General features: G+C 44.3%; 2 protein-coding genes across 13 annotated transcripts in view; both read right to left on the bottom strand.

Moving 5' to 3' along the window:
• The window catches only part of SCUBE2 (signal peptide, CUB domain and EGF like domain containing 2), a 39,150-nt gene extending 29,825 nt beyond the window's left edge, over nt 1-9,325 (bottom strand). For 3 of the 4 annotated variants that reach the window (XM_042038575.1, XM_042038576.1, XM_042038578.1), the window contains exons 1-4: nt 9,174-9,325; nt 6,825-6,947; nt 6,270-6,395; nt 3,007-3,141 (exon numbers count right to left, since the gene is read on the bottom strand). In XM_042038575.1, coding sequence (XP_041894509.1) covers nt 3,007-3,141; nt 6,270-6,395; nt 6,825-6,947; nt 9,174-9,294 — 505 coding nt within the window. In that variant the 5' untranslated portion in view covers nt 9,295-9,325. Of the gene's footprint in view, nt 1-3,006; nt 3,142-6,269; nt 6,396-6,824; nt 6,948-7,516; nt 8,867-9,173 lie in introns of those variants that run through there. The other variant, XM_042038577.1, reaches the window with a different exon arrangement.
• Nucleotides 9,326-13,504: 4,179 nt separating this feature from the next.
• The window catches only part of DENND5A (DENN domain containing 5A), a 64,537-nt gene continuing 56,585 nt past the window's right edge, over nt 13,505-21,456 (bottom strand). For all 9 annotated transcript variants that reach the window (XM_042038184.1, XM_042038187.1, XM_042038188.1 and 6 more), the window contains 5 exons: nt 21,088-21,269; nt 20,180-20,262; nt 18,838-18,961; nt 17,829-17,997; nt 13,505-17,609 (listed from right to left, as the gene is read on the bottom strand). In XM_042038184.1, the coding sequence (XP_041894118.1) occupies nt 17,426-17,609; nt 17,829-17,997; nt 18,838-18,961; nt 20,180-20,262; nt 21,088-21,269 (742 nt within the window). In that variant the 3' untranslated portion in view covers nt 13,505-17,425. The remainder of the gene's footprint in view (nt 17,610-17,828; nt 17,998-18,837; nt 18,962-20,179; nt 20,263-21,087; nt 21,270-21,456) is intronic.

The following is a 21,456-nucleotide window of genomic DNA, read 5'->3' as shown; positions in this document are numbered from 1 at the left end:
TCCCATCACATACTTCCCAGACCCACCATTTCTCTTGCAGGAGACCCTGCCCTACTGTCTCACAAATATCTTGGGATGGATGACTCTGGATTGCCACTCTCAGCCAAAAGAGGTGAATCCAGAGCCTGCCTGGCTGAGCAGATCCCAAGCCAGATGAGTCCTTTCTGATGACTGGACCTTCTTGAAGTTACCCAGCAAGCCTGAAATGTGAGCACTCCTGTCACTGGCAAAACACAGGCAAAAAAAGCCAGCATGGTATTTCCCTATCAGGTCATGCTAAATTAATCTCTTACATGTATGATCTGTGTTTCAATCTTTGTATTTTTTCGCACGGAAGGTGTCAGGACAACATTCCCAATCTGCTAAGAGCATTAAGGCTCCATTTAGGGCATGTTCAAGCAGGCACTCCGTAGGACAGAGGGAGAGGATGCAATGATATAAAGAGTTACCAGAGGTTCTCAGAGGCATCCTCTAATAGAAGAATGGTGAGGAGCATCAGCACAGCCAGCAGAACAGGACATCCCAGGAATGCTTTAGTCTTTCATCATGCTTGCTACATCCTCATGTTAAGGCAACTTTTCCCCAAAAGCTCTCTAGTTATCCCTGTTCTCCACAGCCAAGGCTCCTAGAGTGACAGTGAGATGGTGCCCTGTGTACGCATCCACACAGCAATTTGAAACGTGGCTTTCATCCCACAGATCCAGTTCATTCCCATCAATTCAGCCCAACAAGCAGAGAGCTATGACTGTGAAATACCACAAGGGAGAGCAGCAAGATTTGCCATCCAGAGCAATATCAGCCACAAAGATGTACTACATATTTACTCACCAAAAAAAATGTTTTCCTTCAAATTTTTGTATTCTCCAATACGGGGCAAGTTGAACCCAGAAACGAGGTGCACATGCATTGCTGCCCTGCCATGAAACAGCCTTTCCCTGGGTAAACAGCCTCCCAAGGTAATTCATTCTCCCACACAGATGAAGAGCAACTCATTTCAGCAGGCAAACAAGGAAAGAAATAGGATTGCACACAACTTCCCAGGACAGTTTCAGTTCCTGTGGTTTAAGCTCCAGTTCACTCTACTTCTGTGTATTTAAAGGCCAATACAGCAGACCACAAGGAAGGTCTGTCAGGTATTAATGTATGAAGAATCTTAGCTGGGCTGGGAGACAGGGAAGGAAATATTCCCTCATTTTACAGAGAAGAAGCACGACTGAGTAGATGATCTAGGCAGTAGGAGACAAAAGCTGCTTTGATCAGTGCTGTGAGGTCTCGAAACAGAACCAATAAAGTATGAATACTGAGCAATGCATACACAAGGCAGAGAACAGAAGTCCCAGAAATGAGCAGAAAAGCAGAGAACAAAGTGAGGGGAGAGATAAAGCAGTGAGATTTGGCTTACAACAGACATGCCCACCCAAGGGAAAAAAAAAAAGGGTTAAAAAAAAAAGGTGGGGAATCCCGAGCAGTACTTTATAGTAATGAAGGGGAGTGGGAGGGAAACAGTCACAGCATGAAAGTGTGAAAAAAATGGCTTTTAAAGAAAGCAAAACAAACACTTCAGTGTTTTACTAAGAAGAAAAAAATGTATCAGGCAAAACAGCGTGTTGGGGTTTTTTCTTAAGATGGGTTTTGATAAAGATGTACTTTATTTGATAGTATTTATGAAAAAAAAAATCCCACATATTTTTTCCCCTCTTTGTTTTCCTTTCCAAAGAAAATGGCCTAAGTTTAGTGGATATTTGGTATTATGAACAAAAGGTCTCTTTGGGAAAAAAAAGCTAAGAGAAATTAAAAGCATCTTTAAGAAGAGAGGTAGAATTCTAAAGGTACAATTTAGGGAACAAATATTAATAGGGAATGCTGCTGCTGTCAGTTCAGGAGAGTAGAATGTACTCAAGTAGCAGCAAGTGTGAAGAGTTGGAAGTTTTTCCTCCCTTGGCATCAGACAAGACAAGGAGTTCAAGAAACCAGTTTCTGTCCTTAGAGACCTCCTCCATGGAGGCACACAAACTCACATCCCTGCTAGCCACATACCTTGTCCCACTACTGCTGCCCTCCTGCCTGCCCCCACTCCTGGCTCAGCCCCTGCAGTGACAACCGGAGCCGTGGCCTGAGAAACCACCCAGCCCCTGTGAGACCAAGCCCAGGGCCAGAGGAGCTGGGAACACAAATTCTGAATCCAAACAAAAGATCAACTCAGCTCTGTCAGATGACAGCCACCTCAGCACCCTCATCTGTGGATGGCCATATGTGTCTCTAAATGTTGATCTCTTCACTGTGGGGATTTTTAAAGTGAGATTTGTTTATTCATGCTCAGATTCCTCTTCCAGTTATGCCAACATAGATTAAAGAAAGCTTTGCAGCTTTAAATACTTCTAAGATTTTCACTGTACAGTTCAATGGACAACTCCCTGATCTGAGCAACCACTTGAAAGTATTTCCTAAGGGCATCCAAAATAATTTTGTTCAATCTGATGTCTAATTAGACATCCAAGACTCTGATCTCTCAAAGGTCGCTTCACAAAGGTTTCACTCAAAACAAAGCACTAGGTTTGAATACCTTTGGGGCTGACAAACAATAAATCTCTTAGCTGAAACCCAAACACTGTACAGGGAATCTAAAATGTATCTGAAGGTAGTTCAGGTATTGCCCTGTAACTAAAGCCAGTGAAAATGGTCAGAACCTGCTGTCTTTCCATTTGTTGCCATTCCCTGGATTAGGACACAGCTTAGCTGCACAGCAGAGCATCAAGGACACGGGGAGTACAGCCTTTAACAAGCACAACACCGCAGACACACAGGTGGGATCAAAGAGGAGGAAGGGATGTAGCGTCGTTAAAGCCTCTTAGAAGATTCTGACACACTGCTCCTTTTAAAAGCAGTGAGGACTTCAAGACCCTTCACAGCTTTGAAAACCTCAACTTAGAAATACTTGTGAAGATGGTTTAGAGCTGTTGCCTCTGTCAGGAGCTGCTGCTCGCTGCCCGGGGGCAGGGGCGGTACCTTCAGAGCGGTGGATGCAGGTATGCTGGTTGTCGCTGAGGAAGAAACCTTCCTTGCAGCGGCACTCGTAGCTCCCCACGGTGTTGACACAAACGTGCTGGCAGCCACCGTTGTTGAACATGCACTCGTCTGTGTCTGAAAGAGAGAGGGGAAAGAGAGATCAGCTTTGTGCTCACACCAACCCACGGTACATACAGACATCGGCTCGGGCTGGAACCACCCAGGCGGCTGAGACACCCCGGGCTACCCCGTGGTTGCAGTTGTGCTGTCACCCTTGGGAAAGTGCATTTCTGCTGCCGCTCTTCCCCTGTTTGCAGTCTGCCCAAGCAGCCACAGGGCTCCCAAGAAATGCTGGCCAACCCAAATAACCAGAGCTGATGGTTACAGCTAAGGAGGAGCAGCCTTGGCAGAGCCAGATCAGGCCCCCCAGCACCCACGGGAACATTCCGTGCCCCTCAGCGCAGCTGGATCTGGCACTGGCACTCCACAGCTCTGGAACATCCAGCTGAGCAATCACACCTGGGTCTGTCTGGCTCAATGGGACAAGACCCTTTGGATCCAAACCCATCCAAGCTATAAAAGGCATTTTCCCAGAAAGCTCCACATCCTGAAGCAAATGAGGAACAAGAAGAATACAAACCTCAAATTCAGTTAAAAACCCTGCTTCTTCCTTTCACCCTAGCTAGAATTCACAGACCACATCTGTTCTGGTGCTTGGTTTGATTTATCATCCTCCTCCCTCAAGTCTAGGACATCATCACTCATCATCAAGGCTGCTGCTGTGTTGCCTGACTGCGGTCAAGCACAAGAGCAGAAATTCTGGAAGCAGTTTTAATCTTGATTTTGCAACATTCAGAGCCTCAGCAACACCAGAGAACACAGAAGGATTCTGCATGCAAGAAAACCAAGAGAACCAAAGAGTAGAAAAACTTTAGCTAAGCCTCTGAACAACAAGATGCCCATCCCAATCTCCCAATTCTTTGGAATTTTACCCCTTAATAAGCACAGGTTTTTTGTAACCACTACCACCAAATACTTTTTCTAGCCTAATTTTCAGAAATTTTAACAGGAGCTCAAAAATGCTCAGTCCCTTAAAAACAGGACAAAACCTTGCTGAGGCAAAGCACTGGTCTCATTTGCAAATTCATCTGTAACATCATGTTTGCTCCCTGTTCTGTTCATTGTTCCTGGCTAATAGCACAATGTTTTTAAGTTAACACTGTAGCGTTTCTGGCAGAAAACAGCTGTCTTTTTAAAAAAAGGAGAAAGAGAGGCTTTTAGTAAGAAGCATAACATAGTATTACAACAGATTTAATGTCTAGTGAAGGCAGTGAGTAAGCCAATTGGATGCAAAAGAATGTGACCTGCTGGAGAAAAAGAGCGGCTGACATATGTCCATCACAAAGGAGCTGAGTATTTTAGAGTTCTGCAGCTATGTGAATGTGCAAACAATCATGAATAAACAGCCACCACGAGCCTTTAGTGCTATAGATTTGAACTCCAGCAGATGTTTCTGTCTTACAGACCTTGGAAAGCTTTCAAAAAAATCATCTCTTTCCAACAAGTAATTGTCTATTTGGCTTAAACCCAGGCACACAGCCGAGATCTTCAAAAATAAGGGTGAGAGGAGGGCAACCCTGGCGTGAACAAAGTAAATAAACAGATTAAGAGAAGATGTGATCCAATTTGCTGAATGCCAAAATATTTATTTAACGTTTACATCACAACTCAAAATTGGCACATCAGTGGTAAAACCCTCATTGTATGTCAATGACATTTTATTTTATAGGTCTGCCATGCAACACTGAGCATAGTGACACAGCAGGTGGTAGATTTTGGTCTAAGTTACATTGCTGGTCACAAACAACCCAGCTGAAGCGTGCCCTGGGTACAAAGAGAATACACACATGCCTTTTGGTGCCATTGTCAGAGGCTGTGTGTTCCTTCACATCCAGCCCTTCGTGGTAACCTCAACTGAACTCCACTCTGTGTTTACACTAATGCAAAAATAAGATGGATGTTCTGTTATTTTAAAGTATCCGCAGATATTTTGTTTCCCTCTCTACCTTATTTAGTTAAATATCTGGAACCTGGTGAGTTCACCCTCTCCCACTTACTCTGTAGAAAGCTGGGCACACAACAGGTTCCCAGCAGGTAAACCCCAACACAATCCCACTGAATCTCCAGAGCTTTTCTGATTTGTCCCAGCAGAAGATACAGCCTGGGGGTGGTCTGACCCCCACCTGATGTGCCACACACTGGTGGGAAGTGCCCCAGCCAAGCTCACTTCAGTTATGCAGGGAGAGCAGCTTTCCCTCTGACTGCCAAGGGTATGGGGGTGTGTCTGGGCACACCCACATGGAGAGCAGCAGCAGAGGAAAACTGAGCCATGTCCAAAAAAGCAAATGGCACAGGCAGCACAGGGCTGAGCCACACGGGGTGCCCAGCTGGGGTCCAGGAAGCAGGACAGCTTCAGCAGCACGAGGCTCTGCGGCAGCACTGCCAGCAGGCTGACAGCTCCCACCTTTCTGTGCGCTGCTGCACTCGGTGCTGGAGGATCCTACCGCAGCAAAGCCACGAGGCCTTGTTACTCATTGCTAAAGATTTTCACCTGTTGGCACACAAAAAGGAGACTATCGACGTCTTAAATAAAGAAAAAGATGGTCAGAGAGAGAGTGTGCATGGAGGGTCAGCGGAGTGCTGGCCTGAAAACCCTTCCAGAGGTGTGTCCTTTGTCTCACACTAACCACCCAGGGAAAACCCACGCACTGGGATTGATCCCTCTGTTCTTGAGTGGCCTCCATCGTATACAGCTGCTGCACGCTCCAAATCATCCTCTCCTTTCGGGAATACTCAGACACATTAAGAGTGAGAAGCCCCCACATTACAGACACATTTGAGAGAGACGATTGCTAAGCCTGGAAGCACACCTGACAACCTGACTAAGCTAACTGTGGAACAGAGAGGACAGCGATAGCACATGTTCCTTTCTATAAACTCATTTAGCATAATAATAGATGACATTTGACACCCTTAAACCCAAAGCACTCCACAGAAATATAGCACAATTATCCTCAATTACAGAGGGGGAAAGGCCCACACTGGGATGGCACATCAGTACCTGGAAATCCTTGGTCCCACATGCAACATTCTTCTCTCCCTGAACTGACTGAGCCCAAGAGATTGCCATGTGTTCCCCACGGATGCAGCTACAGGGCAGTGTTCACATCACCACCCACACTGCTCCTGAACACACTCCTTACCCAGGCAGTTGTGGCCATCGTGAGCCAACATAAAGCCATCGTAGCAAGTACAGCGGTAATTCCCTGGAATGTTGAAACACTCGTGGACACAGCCCCCATTGAAGTCATTGTCACATTCATCAATGTCTGAGGAATAAAGCAAAAGTCAATATGATGGATGCTTGCCTGAGTGTTATAGACAGGGATGTGACTGCGTAAATGCAAGCAGCAACTGCTGTCCAAAATCATCATTGTCTTGCAAATACACTATATTTAATGCATTTCTTGCTGAACGTTTCTGGTGACTGAGAAAACACCCTGAGACCCCCTTGCAGCTTTAGCTTTTATTTTTTAAGGCTGCTGGTTAAACAACAAACTCATTATCAGGCTGAGTGATATGAACAGGTAAAAACCCATGCAAGGTAGGCCTTTAATTTTGTAAACAAGAAGTAAATCAGGTGATGAAACAATGACTATTTTGATCCAAAAATCATCCTCCATTATTTTTAGTGGCTCTATTTTCTTAGAAATGCTCCATGCTGACACAGACAGAACGTGGTGCTCTGGTCCCTTTACCTTCACATTTCTTCCCTTCGCCAGTGTAGCCCACTTTGCACATGCACTTGTACAGCTTCGGGGTGTTCTGACATATAGCATCTGGGTGGCAGTCGTCCAGCCCCAGGGCACACTCATCCACATCTGTGAAAAGACAGCAGGCTCAGGAGAGATGTCAGCAGGAGGAGAACGGGGCATGTCTCCTGAACACATCCCTGAGGAGATCACAAGGCTGAGCACCTCTCTGTGGTGCCCACGAGAATACTGTGTGGTTTTGTGTGTCAGGACAGAAACATGCAGAGACAGTATCTGCACTTCAATTTGTGTAATATTCTACCTGCACACAGATGTATTTATATGCAATTCAGATAAGCCCATGTTAAGATCTTGTGCACATTTATAAATACATCCAAAACAATCTCTTAAGGGCTAGATGCTCCATGAAATTCAACTGATAGTCTCAGAGATTCATCAGAGATTGTTAATCTTTCTGATTAACAAAAGCAGTCACCAAAAGAGTTCATGATCACATCCATGCATCACCTGCAGGAAGCCCAATGATTTTTAAAATAACAAGAGGAGTCAATAGAAATGTACTTTCAAAGTCACCACCAAACCATTAAAAGACTGACTTACCATTAAAAAGATGTATAATCTTAAAAAAAATTTTAAAATACAAGAATAGTATCTGGTAAGCAGCATTGCCAAATCACCTGGCCAGCCATCTCAAAGCACTGAAGCAAAATATCCAGGTGGAAACTTCAGAGAAGAGGAAATGAAGAGAAAGGGAAACACCAACAGGAAGAAGTCCTGGAGATGAAGCGTAGACAGAAGAGGAAGAAAAGTTACAGGCAGCAGAAGACATCAGCACAAGTTTTTCACACAGCAGAGGAAAGCTGAAACATGGAATCAGGAAGATTTCCAGCAACTGGCTAAAAGGAAGAATTGTAGAAGCAACAGTCCACACAGGTATAAAAAGTGCCTCCTAAAACAAGAAATAGGGCATGAGTATCAGCAGAAGGCAACTACTTCAATAGTCAGCCATTTTTTATGGTGGGGATCACTTTCTAAAGGGGAATTTCAGCCAGCACTTCTCCCATTTACAATTATAGCATTCATCCTGCTCTTTTTTTTTTTTTTTTCCCTTTCCCCAATCACAAAATGTGCCTGTAGGTACTGCAGCAGCTGCCAACTGCAGAAAGTGTTCACTTGGTTTTAACTCCTCCTGGGGTTTGGCTGGGGGAAACAAGGCAAGGAGCCAGTGTTAGAGCAGCAGTGCTTTCCTCACTCTCAGGTGCACACAGCTCCAGTAGCAGTGATGGGGTCCCCAGATGCTACCACCAGAAAACAAGGAGAAGGTGGGAAACAGTGGAAAACAGCTGGGAAGAGCAGCAGAATCTGCATCCTCTCAAAGCAGAAAAGTCAAGCCATTAAAAAATACGGGAGGCAGTGAATTGAAGGAGCAAGTCGTGCAAGGGGAATAGCTGCGGGCCTCCAGCTAGTGGGACTCAGGTAGGTGGGGCAGAAAGAAAGGATGGGCAGGGAAGAATAGCGGGCACAAAGCAGCATCAGCCACACGTGCTGATTGTGTGCCCGCAGCACCGCCAGCTCTCCCCTACCCGAGCCAGCGGGACACACCTGTCCCGGCAAGAGGGGTCCCAGAAAACACACAGCAAGGAGAGAGCTTCCCTCTAAGCCAGGACACACAGACATCAATCAGCTCTCGTGCCAGCGGCAGGACGGCGGCTCTGCTGGGTTATTCGTACACCGCCCCTCTGATCTGCAGCGTGCGGTAAAGACCCGCAACAAGAAGCCGCAGCACTAATGCACTGAAAGGCATGGAAAAGAGGGCTAGGAAAAACCCGTAGGCACAGAGAGCGAGATTTCCCCTTGCAGTGACAGTATTCAGAGCAGAAGAGAGACCCTAGAGGAACGAGACTATGAGCAAACATCGCAGCCTTCAACTTGGCAGGAGGCGGCGGCGGGAGAATCCCTGGGCTTGTTCCGCGGGGACCGAAGGCAGCTTCACCCGCAGCACACGCCGCTCACACCCCGCTCCCCAGGTGCCCCGTCCCGGGGCTCATCCCGCTCCCGGGGCAGCGGGAACCGCCGGGAAAGCGGCACTGGCAGCACCCGCGGAGCCCGAGCGCCCTGCGAGCAGCGACCGACCCGCGCCGGGCACGGCCCCGCCACGGCCGCACCTCACCCCGGCACCGGCCCCGCGCCCCTTCCTTCGCCGCCCGCCTCCTCCGCCCCGGGGCCGGCCAGGAGAGGAGAGCCGGGACCGCCCGGTGCCCCGCGGGGGGAGCCGCTGTCCGGGGCTGAGGCGAGCGGGGGGCACTCACCGGGCGGGGAGCGGGGGGCACTCACCGGGCAGGGGGCACTCACCGGGCAGGGGCAGCGCGGCGGGGCCGGCCGGCGCAGGCAGCAGCAGGAGCAGCAGCGGCAGCGCCCTCGCCCCCGTCGCGCCGCGGCGGCCGCCGGACCCCATCGATGGCGCTGCTGCCGCTGCCGCCGCCGGGCGGGAGGAGGCGGCGGCGGAGGGAGTGTCTGGGGCGCCCGGCCCGCCTCGCACTGACAGCGGGCGCGGGGCGGCGAGGGCTGGGCGGGCCGCCCCCTCCCCTGCCCGGCCCTGCCCCGCTGCCCCGGGCGCGGTGGGCGCACCCGGCACGCGAACCGCCCCATCCGCGCCCGTGGAAGCCCCGGCAGCCGCCCCGGCGCTCGCCCACCTGCGCAGCGCCCCAAACACAGGTGTCCCGCGGAGCCGCTGCCCCCCGCAGGAGCGGGAATAGCCCACACGCAGGCTGCAGGTGCCCCCGGCAGCTGTGCCCGAGCCGGGGCTGCCCGCGGCCCGGGAACCATCGCCCGCCGCAGAGACAGGCCCGAGCGAGGAGCCTGTCGCAGCCCGAACACACGCGACTCGCTCCAGCCTCATTTGCGTTCGTTCAAGAATATAATATTGACATTTTTACCGTGTAATTACACCCCACTGCAGAGCGTGAATCCCCGGCTGAAGGCCATGCCAAAACCCACACATCACCCCACCCCCCAACCCAGCCCCATCCCACCTCCATTCCCAGTTAGGGATTTCTCACAGCTGTCACTCCTTTGGCAGGTAAAATTGGCTCATACATTATTCACTGAAATTATAATTTCCTAAATAATGTCTGACCTTTCAAGCTGCAAGCAAAAGCAGGCAGTATTCTCTTCCACCCCTCCCTCCCATCCCCATTTCACTGCCCTTTCTCTTTTGTTTTGTTCTGTGAGAAATACCGAGCTGTTTCTAGTTGCGAGGGCGGTTTATACACATTAGTAAATCTTCAGAATGAAACTTTCCCTCAGTCTTTGTCTTTGTTCCCTTAATGGCAGCTATAAATTACCACTCTCCTTTCTCACTGGAGCATCAGGCTTCATTGCGTTTGAAATGATCAAAGTTATTCTCTTTTTAAATCCAATGAGAAGCAACCTTTTGTGTCTCCTGGATGGTTTCAGTCTCAGTCAATCTCATCTATAAATACATAAAGCTGCTCATTAAACACTCCAAGGATTCTCCAGCCCTGCACCATACCCCAATACTCCCTCACCAACAGAAAGCAATAAATGAATGAAGGGTTTCTCGACAGTTTCCATGATCTCATGAATAAACCATCATACTTAGGGTGGGAATTGGCACACCTGCACATCTCTCATCCAGGAATATCAGTCAAGGTGTCTCCATAAACAGCTCTCCCAAATGTACAGAGAAGCCATCTCCCATCCAGCCATATGACTTCAAGCCACCTTACAGGAAAGCTGGTACACATTTCAGGCACTACCAGTTCCCTCAAGGAACCTGACCAGTATTAATCTAATTCACTTTCATCACAAGATTTTGCTAAAGACATAAAGTAGGAACACATATGAAGAGCGTAGCAGAAAAACCAGTAAGAGACACTGAAGAGTTGTGTTACCAAAATATCTAAAGCCTTCTAAGGCACCATAAAAGCAAAGCATCTTTCTTACTTCTGTAAACTAAAACATAAAGTGAGACATAAATATTTGGGAATGCCTGAGTTAGATCAAAAGATCTCACTGCAGCCTGGAAAACAAACAGAACAATATCAAATTTATCTTGGCTAATGAAGCCATTTCTTATACATAAATCTCTAAGTGCTTTGTGAAGGATCCTGGCTATTACTTCACATATAACACACATTTGTTTATGACAAAGAATTGCCATTAAAACATCTCTTTAAAGACACAAACCAGACAAGCTCAGACCTCTCAACTCAGATGCCTTTCTTGTAGCCTTTTTAACTATTTCTATTCAACTACAGAGTCACAGTGACAGATGACTGCTCTGGGTACCAAGATCTTTACTGGGAGAGAGAAGCTAGAAAAATTTTTAAGACTCAACTTCAGCACTAAGTTAAGTATGAGGAAAGAAAAACAAACATACCAGGGCAGTTGGACAGGAAGACACCCCAAATAGGACTGTTTGGGGATTTTTTCAGCAATTTAAAGTAAAATCAAGTAACAAAGTTTCAGGGAAGAAAATAGCTAGTGAAAAATAGCTACTTCCATAGCGATTTCCCAGTTCCCCTCTGCCCTCCACTTTGGCTATCATTTGCAGTTGCCTCACATTGAGAGACCAAGACTAAGCTGCCACAGAGCAGCTGGATGTAAAATCTGCTTCAGAAATTGTACATCTGATGTCTCAAGTAGAGATGAATACTTTTGTCTGAAAATTTGGGTTAAAAACTGCTTTATGCTTCATAATCCTTGTTAAATTTCATGATTTAATGATGAGCAAACATTATCTGAAGACATCTAGATTGTCATTTCATCTGCACTTTAATGAGAAGTAGAAACTCTGCTGGCCTGAGCAATAGTGCACCATATTGACCCAAAATTTAGCACGAGTGAGCGAGTTATCATGAGCACTTGTGACAGCAGCTGAAAACAACTGGGAGGGCTGGGGCGGGGGGAGATGCCAGAACAGTAAAGGGAAAGGAGCAGGCTGACAAGTGAAGAAATACTTTCAAATATTTAATTGTTCCAAAGTACACACAAAATGCCTCAGAGCTGTAGTTTTAAGCTTTGCTCATCTCCAGATGTACCCTGAGTTTTGAGCAATTGTTTCTCTTTGAAGCATGTCACTCAAATTTTTGCACCTCCCATCTTAGTGTCCCAGGGTTTTCCAAGCTACCAAATAGGTTGTTAAATTCTGTGTAAAAATAACACCTGTTCAGTAATCAGCAGGACCTGCACAGGACTTATCTGAGACAGAGAGGAAATTTGGGGGTTCTCTGGTCACAAGGGGTATAGAAAACCCTCTCATGTAATTTATATGCCTTGTCTTTTTATGCTACTTGTAGAAAAACTTTCCCAAAACAAACATCAGATCCACCAGTGACATTTTAAATGTTTGTAGGATCTGCATCTTAAAACACCACTGTCACTGAAATGAAGAACAGTTCCTGTTTATTGCAGAACTAAATACAGTACAGCCTATTAATACACACACATTTTTGAGTTAATAGGGAAATAAAGGAGACACTTTGTCATGTGAAATAACTCCTAGACATTTGTATTTCCTTGTGAGACCTTCCCAAGTCATTGCTACAATAAATGGTAACATTTCTAGACCTGAGTCTGGACCAGTCAGCAAACAATTCCTGCCTGTGCACCCAGCAGTTGCACAACACACTTTGCCCACCAAGGCCCCTGCTCCTTTTGCTCCTCTTCCTTCGAGGAAACCTGAAAGACCTGAGGCCACCTGTGATGAGGTGAATGTGCTTCCAAAACTTACCTCAGCTCCATCCAGGCCTGCCCCATGTCCATCCCTGTGGTGCCCTCAGAGGAATCAGGAGCAGCAGGTCCATCCAAATCCCAGGGAACAGAGATGGCCTCAGCTCCTGAGAGGCAGGTTTGGTGTCTCTCACAGGCTCAGCACACCCCCAGCAGGTACCAAGTCCACGACTGCACCCCCAAACCTGTCCAAGGATGAGGCCAGAGCACCATCTCACCAGAGCATGGCTCAGGCTGAGTTCATCCTCTGCATGTCCCCAGGGAGCCCATGGGGTGACACCCTCAGTTGCTGGCAGCGCAGCACCACCCCCAGCTCAGGAAGATTGATGTGGTTCCCCCAAGAGTGATATTAACACTTGTTATTTTGCTTTGCTTAAAAAAAGGCTCCACCACAGACCAGGTGGTGTGTGAGAAGTGAAGCAACAGAGATACCTCCAAATTAATGATCAAACCCCTTCCCCTCTGTCTTCCCTGGTGGTATAGAACATTCAGTGATGACCTCACACAGTTTGAAACAGAGGGAATGGTAGCACATCTAGGTGTGGGTACTCACAGACACCCCCCAAGGTCTGCATTAGTCCCTTTGCCTTCCCCTTTGCCCCATTTCCTGACTCCTGAGCAGGCATCTCTTCCACTGGTGGCAGTCTGACTGACAAGGGTGGCTTGGAGGAAGGCGACACTGGAGCTGGGAGGGAGGAGCTCTAGTTGAACAGATCAGACCCAAAACTGTACAACAAAGGTCTCCTGAAACGAGCCACTAAAATGTCCCACAGACCTGCAGCCAGGCAAAGAGTAGATGATCAGCCAAATTAGAACAGGCTTCTTGAAAATAGCACATTAATGCTATTTTTTTCATGTTAGAAGACAAATTTTATTGCAATTCAGCAAATGAGCTACACCTGTAAAACTGCTTTGTATATCCAATTCACATTTAATGTCCAATGGATTGAAATGTCACAGGAAAAATAAAAAAAGGAAAACAGTACCTGGTTTTGTCATTATAATGTAAACTTCAACACGGCCCTTAAAAAAAACAAGCCAGTGATTTCCCCATGTAGTAAAATATATAGTTTATAAGGTATTGATGCTTTATCTTAGTTTAACAGCCAATCTCTAGGTATAAAATAAAGAGCTACAAAGATGTGAAGTACGTGTACAATTTCTTCAAGTATTTTCAAGTATCCTATAGTCTCTTCACTACGGACAAAATTCATTTGACAATATACAGAAAAAGTTAACTCTGAATAGTTTCACTGCAGGAATCTTAACATATTCATGAATTTAAAACACATAAAAAGTATGGATCATCCAGCTAGTAAGTTCCATTTGAACAGTTTGAAAAATACTCTTTGTAATGGAAAAAGTTGTGGAATAGTCTCCAGTTCATGAATATGTTTTCAGCTACAGAACATCAGGTGGTTAAAGTTTATGGCAGGTAAAGGCTTTTTTTTTTCTTTCTGTATAAACTTATCATCATAGTATTTTATTACATTTAAACCAAGTCTTTATTAGTTTGCATTTTATTTTTGTATAAAGTATCATTGTATGAACTCTGACAGCATTAACCAAAGAAGCATAAATAATTGATAGGTAATAGCCTATTTTTTCCCCTCAAATCAGGTATGAGCCTGTAAACATTTTGGCCAGTTTAGCATTATGTATTTACTGCATGATGAACTGCTTATTTTTTGTCCCTGTATTTCTCTCTCCAGAATGAATGTGTGTTTTTAAAAAGATTATCTTTCCCAATTAACTGTTACCAAAAAATCCCCACCAAACATCAGAACAGCACAGCCACACTAACTGCACCTACCAAACCTGCCCCCTTCTTTTTGGAAAAGTAACAGGAAAAAAAAGGTTCAACTGCATTACTCTGAACAAAGGGAGAATGATTTTACAAAGCCCTAAATAAAACAGATACAAAAAGGTGATAAAAAGGTGCTCACTACACCATTTGTTCCTATACAGTTCAGCAGAATGGCATGGCAAGAGCAAATGCTGGATCCGAACCTTATTCTGTGGGACTGATGCTAGGAACAGCCATGAAAGAGGTGGGTGGGTTTGTGGTAAACACGGCAGTGGTGGGGGCTGTGGCTGCTCCTACAGACTGGACTGAGCCAGCCAAATCTCTTCCCAAAAAGCTGGCACAGGCTATATTTAGTATCTCACTCTTCCTTGGCTGCCTATGGATCTAACAAAACCAGCTTTTCTTCTGCTGCATTTCAGAACCTTCTACTGGTCCTTCAGCAGAGCAAATCCCTCCAGACTTGGAAGTCCACAGCAAAAAGTGCTTTGAACCCTAACAGGATTAAGCACAGGCCCCCAGTGAGAGGAGGAGGAAGGTCGATCTCAAACTGGTTTTTCCTGTGAAAATAACCCAGGAGCTGGGAAGATGATCTCTGTGTCTTCCTTTTGCACTGGACAGCCAGCATGCAGTGTGTTCTCACTGATGGACAGCATCATCCTCATGACCCAGCCAAGGAGCCCACCCTTGGCAATCACCAAATCCCAGCCTCTGCCCATGCCAGCCATCATAATGAGGGCAAAACAATCCACACCAAAACAGCCATTAAGCCAGTGGTATCATGTCTCACTAGGTGAACTTGTGTAAGGAAGAAAAAAAAAAAAAGATAAAAAAAGAACCTTAATTCAGGGTGATTACCTCATGAAAGATAAAATTAATCCATCCTTAATACTATGAAATATATGGTTTTAATAGAATCAACTCATCTGTTAAGGTCAAAACATAGAACCTTCCTTTCTTACTTAATATTCCCTGTGAAATATACAGGCCAAGTAAAGTAATTTCCAAGATAGCTGAAAAAAACAAACAAAAAAAACCCAAACAAAAAAGCCCCCAAAACAACAACAAAAAAACCAACAAAAATTATTTTTTTGCTATTATTAATGCATAAACAATTTGGGACAGGTGTAAAAAGACTATCTCAACATATTAAGTTGAATACATGAAATTCTTAGAATGCAGTACAACTCTTTTTTTATTTTTGCCCTTCCAAAGCTGGAAGAAAAATAAAAAACCACCAAGAAAACCAAACCTGCACACAGAGAATACAGGAAATGCTCCTGTAAGCTGTGAAGGAATTCACACCCACCCCATGTGAGGAGTGGCTCAGACATTGCCTTCACATCTTCCTAATGCTGCTGTGAAATCAAAGAAGAATCTTGCTCTGATAAGTAGTGACAAAGGAACTTCTCAGTTTAATAATGAAATAAATAGGACAAAAGTAAAAATAGTCAAAAATTTAATACATGTGCTCTACTCATAAATTATGGAAATAAAACTATCATGAGATGTGACTAAGCTGTAGGTAAAGTAAAAGTGCTACAACATCATATGAACCAAAAAACTTGGACTCTGCTTCTCAAAAGAGAGACAATACTGAGATAAGTTTATACAGTGGAGACCTCTTAAATACACAGCCCTGAACTTCTGTACAGTAATTTGTGATGCTGATAAATCAGCCTGTTCTTAAGTCACATATTCATTTCAAAGAGATTTTTATCAGAAGATTCAAATGAACAGAGATGCCTTCAGGCGTTTGCCAAGTTCCAGATCTCCAATAAATTAAGCTTTCCCACTTACCTAAATTTTTTTTAATATTTGTATTTCATAGTAGAAATGGACTAACCTTTTCTTTGCTAAAACCAAAAGCATCCCAAATGAAGCAGACTGTGACAACAGGATCCAAGACATGTGCATTCAAAAGGAAAAGAAAAAACCTTAATACCACTGTCTTTTCAGAAACATTAAGAAATCCTTATACTTGTTAGTAAGGTATACTGTTATTATTTCAGATGGGGCATAAAGATCTTTATTTAGTCATCTGGCATTTGGGGATCTCGTGTTCCCCTTTATAAGCAGTTAAGAGAATTACCAGCAGCAACCATATACCAAGCTTTAAAAGGCTGGTTTAAGTAGAAACCTTCTTGTGTTATGAACAATTATTCCAGGTTTTTCATTTAAGTGGGCTACACTGTAAATTCTGAATTGCAACATAATATAGCCAGTTGTATCATAGAAGATTTTTTTTTAAAAGACAAACTTACAAAACACAATGATAGGTTAAATAAATAAAAAATATCAGTTAAAAAACAGACTTAATTTCTTCTTCTGTGCAATTACGTACCAATATGAAAAATATTACTTTGATCTCTGGACATTTCACGGTTCAGTCTCCTGGATTTCACTAAAAATAATACTGACAACAAAAATAAAGGAAAAAAATAATTGCTGACAAATCAGTGCTTTGGAGCTATTAAAAAAAAGCACAGATCAGATCTGTAGTTCCCTTGCAGCAGAACATGACCCAACACGTTAAAAATCAAACGTTGGTAATAATGTTAATATATAAAATATTAGTTTAAAAACTATAGAATGACCTTCTCAGCAGAAATGGAGTGTATACATTGGGGTCTATGACATACAGCATATCTGAAGGCAAGTTCACAGAATGCTGAAAGGCTCACTGCACATTTTCTATGGCAAGGAAATACTGCAGCTTTAAAATAAGCTGCACAATACTCATCTCTATCTCTTTCACATGAAAGTGTGTAAAAAGCAAATCAGCAAATAAACTCTAAAATAGATTTATACCAAAATCCTCTTTTTTACATTGAGTTTACAGCTTCTATCCATTTGCCTGTACTATTTCTGGAGTTTCCTTCAAGAAAAGTCAAAGTTGCATTTTTGGGCCATGAACAAGTTCACGATACAATGTACTGGCAAGACAGAACTTTTGCATACTAACGAGATTCACTCCTTGTTGCTTTTTTTGTTTTTGTGAAGACAGTTTTTCCTATGGGACAGGAGGTCAGATGTCGATTCCTTTGACAAGAGATGCCTCCAGGGTGATGTTGAACTCCTGCAAGGTCTGCAGCACCCGAATCAAAGAATTCACCAGCGTGTGATCCTTAATCAGGGCTATGTCCTCATACATCTGGGCTGTAATGGGGCAGTCTGCAAGCAGGGCGATCCAGTGGTGCAAAAGGTGGTCTCTGACAAGGTGGCAGTTGGCAGTTTGGGAATAAAAATAAAGCCAAGTTAATTTCACCCCTGCACAGACATGATTTTCATTCTTTCGCTTCTAAGCACACCTACTGCGTTCTCTGCTTATCTTTATGAGACAGGGAGTCAGGAGTAACTGACGTGCAGCATCTTTTTCAGTTCATTAAAATACCAATAACAACAACAATAATAAAGAAGTTTCTTTATACCTGGCTCCAAGACACACCAGCATCTGAAACTTGCCGTCCTTCCCAATGTTTCTAGGGGTGTTGTTGATAGCAGTGATAAAGCGACAGAAATTCCTGGCCCTTGTCTGCCAGTTCTCTTCTGGGACCATCTCATTCTGCTCAAGGGTCTCATAGTATGTTTGTGCTTTTTCTTAAAAGAATGGTGGGAGATAATGAAGTTTCATCAGTGCATACAGCATATAGGAGAGAGTTAAAGTTGAAAGGCCTGAAGGATCAAAGCTCATCCATTTATTTCCTGAGTCATTATATTTAGGCACTGTTTTTTTTCTGTTGGATTCAGTTCTGTGTTCCCTCAGTGTAAAACTGGGATTCCACTTCCTTCCCTCTGAACAAAGCTAAAGACGTTCACCTATCTACTGAATTTGAGTGCAGTAAAATGATTGTACAAGGGGAGCACTGATGTTAAAGTACCTCCTCAAAACACAGCAACATTATTAAAAATAATTCCCTTTTTAAAGTGTGTTTGTGAACTCAGTTGATTTATTTAGCTTTGTGTAAAGGGATCTAGGCCATCGTGTGAAAAATGCATGCTTATAATCCCTTTATTACAATGTCCAGGACAAACCAACAGCACTAGATCCATCTGTTGTGCTCTGAAAGACAACTCAACCTCTTACAAGCATGATTTATTGCTTTCACTGTGCTCAATTAACACCAAGGTTACCCTATGTCAATTCACCACCTTATTTATGTACCTCTTCCTCACTAAGAAAATTTGTTTGACACTATTACTGCTAGAAGGACAAAGCCCAGTTCCTGCATTAAGTATGGAGCCAGCTTTGGCAGAAAACAGAGATTCTCTCTCATGACAGTACAAGGAGGTAGGAGCTCTCCTGGAAATTCAGCTGCTGAGATGCCTCCAAGAAGTCTGCTATTCACACCAGCTGAGACACAACAGCAGTGATAAGGAACACAGTTGGATGTATTTCAAAGATACAAACAGGCTCTGGGAGGTCATCCTCCCACTTACCCAAAAAATCCCAAATGAAGACATTCTTGAAGAGTCTGGGTGATTTAAATCCGTGCTGGAACACTTGCTCAAGAGCTGAAACAAGTCCACTTTCTCCACACAGCAGCAGGGTCAGGCTGCCTCTCTGCCAGCACACACAGAAAACACACACACACTCAGCACCTCAGTTTGGGACTCAGGGACACAAGTCTCCCACTAAGTTTTTAAATAAACAGATGCCTAAATCTGCTGTCAAACAGTGATCCCAGGCAGGATGGCTCAGTTCTCACAAGTCCTGAGCATTCAAAAATTGACTGACTTCTCTAAGAATAAAGCCAAGGAAAGCATTGTCAGGGCCTCATCATCATCAAATGAAGCCTCAAGCAGTCTGCCAATTAATGAGCAGGTTTTACTTATAATAATGATCACTACAGAAAACTAGAAAAGTATTTTCCTCTTTTTTTAAGTAACAGAGATCACAGATCCAGTGTAGCAGGTGCCTCTGATTGCCCATCAACAAAAACAACATTTAATGCTCAGTAAAAAACAAAGTCCTTCTTCAGCACTTGATGGTAAATTCCATTTTGCAAAACCAGTCCATGATGACTTGAGATCATTATCAATGTGATCATTAACTAGAATTACACTGTATATTAATCTGTCATGCCATAATGAACTTAGAAGTCAGGTGCTATAGGAATGGGAGGACCTATTTGCAAAAAATTCCTATTGAGAGCCATCCATACAGAGCCAGCACTGCTCTACACCTCACAAGGGCTGGACTGGGATGATTTGACAGGGGTATGCTACTTAGGTTTGTTTCAGAAAAATCACTGCTCTGTCAGCTGATTACATGAGTAATGCAAAAGAGTCTTTAAGAGCACTTCTGCTTCACTTGCTTGGGTGATGTGGGTGTTTTCAGGGTGGTCTTCTTTGTTTCTTTCCTTTTTTTTAAAGTGGCCCATGGGTTTTCATGTTTTAAGTAGCAAAGATAATGCAAAACAGACACTAAAAAACCTACTTAGAACTCGATGCAGATGTAAAATGTCAGTTAATTCAGAACAAACAAAACAGGAGGCACTGTTCTTGACAGTGTATGGGTAGAATCCTCGGCAGAACTTGACTAATAACACAATTTCCAATACCAGAATGTTAACATTTAATTTAACAGAATGCTCCAGTTAGCAGCAAAAGAGAGGTGTTTGAGGCTGTACTACCTCAGTATCTCATTTTTGGTCCACTAAAGGAGTTTTCAAGCACATGGCTGCTCATTCAGTTTAGTTATTTCTGCTATATATACTCTCATGTTTACTAATCAGAGTTTTAGGACAGGAGTGCCATTACACAGACAATAACCTCTCACCTCCTTCTCTGGCTTGTGGAAATGCTTGACAATACCATTAACAGCTTCCCCAATAGCTTCTTGTATCTGACCAGTATTTAACTCTGCAAAATACAAGAATATATCCAGTTACAGCTTCAGAAATTGTACCTGTGTGTGAGGGTTATGGCCTAACAAAACACAGGAGAGGAGCATGAACCAGTATAACTCATTCTGTTAGGGAAAGAGTGCTGGGCTGCGGGTAATGGAAACCCAACTCCCACTTTTATGTATTGTTGAAGAGGTAGAAACAGAGATGGTTTGGTTTTAAATTGAAATTAACACTTCAAAACAAGTGTTTCAAAACAGTGGAAAGGGTTTTTACATATTATGTGAGTTTTCAGACCAGGACCCAAAGCTAAGGAAATGAGCTGTGCTTTGTTTAGGACTAGCAGATCTGGGCATCCTGGAAATACTTCCTGAGGTTGCTTCACTGCAAACCCAAGCACTGCTTGGGAACAAAGTAGCCACCTGATTTGTCAGGAGTAAGACAACCACAGAACCCTGATCTCAATAGAAAAAATAGAGAAGGCCATGAATAGAAGCCACTAGCAAGTTTCTTCATCCATGAAGGACAGACAGAGACAAGGCCACAAATTTCTACCTTCCTCCACAGCATTCATTCCACAGGTGAAGGACAAGAATACAAAAAACACCACTAGGGCAGCTAAGCACTGGACAAGGAGTGCAGAGACATCTGCCATCCTTGCAGACTTTCCAAACTTAAACAGACAGTACAGGTTACTTGGGATTGTAATTTAGAAGTTAGCTGGAGTTCAAGCAGGACACTCGGCTGAGTTTCACAGGTCCTCTCCAAACTCCAGGGCTGTTTGCAAGCCCTCAGGTGATGATGCAGAACAGGACAGGACAAGACAACCCCCAGCACTCACTTGGCTTATTGTTTGGTGAGATAGTGACAAATCTCCTGATCATGCTCGGAGACTGCTGCAGGGGCGGGGTTCGGCACTGCCGCTCATCAGCCTCGGTGTGGGAAGTCAGCAACTCTCCCACCAGGATCCTCTCTAAGCTGCCATCATCCATTCCCTTCCCAAGCCACCTTCCGCAGGGAAACCTAAGAACACCAAGGAGATAAATACATGGCTCAACCCAGATTCAATTCCATGCCAAAGACTTTCAACTGCAGTTGCCTAAAGCCCAAATCCTGCTAGCATAGTTATTAGAAAGACTTCGTTCATCCAGCAACAAAGTCTTGGCTTTGGCTTTTGCCAGCACAGGCAGCAAAAATAAAACAGCTTTTC

The sequence above is a fragment of the Corvus kubaryi genome, unplaced genomic scaffold (genome assembly GCF_017639235.1).
Source record: "Corvus kubaryi isolate FWS band 111438036 unplaced genomic scaffold, C.kubaryi_AGA036_p1.0 37392, whole genome shotgun sequence".
Lineage (NCBI taxonomy): Eukaryota > Metazoa > Chordata > Aves > Passeriformes > Corvidae > Corvus > Corvus kubaryi.
The sequence above is the reverse complement of the archived record's forward strand: the minus strand, read 5'-3'. Positions and strand labels throughout refer to the sequence as shown.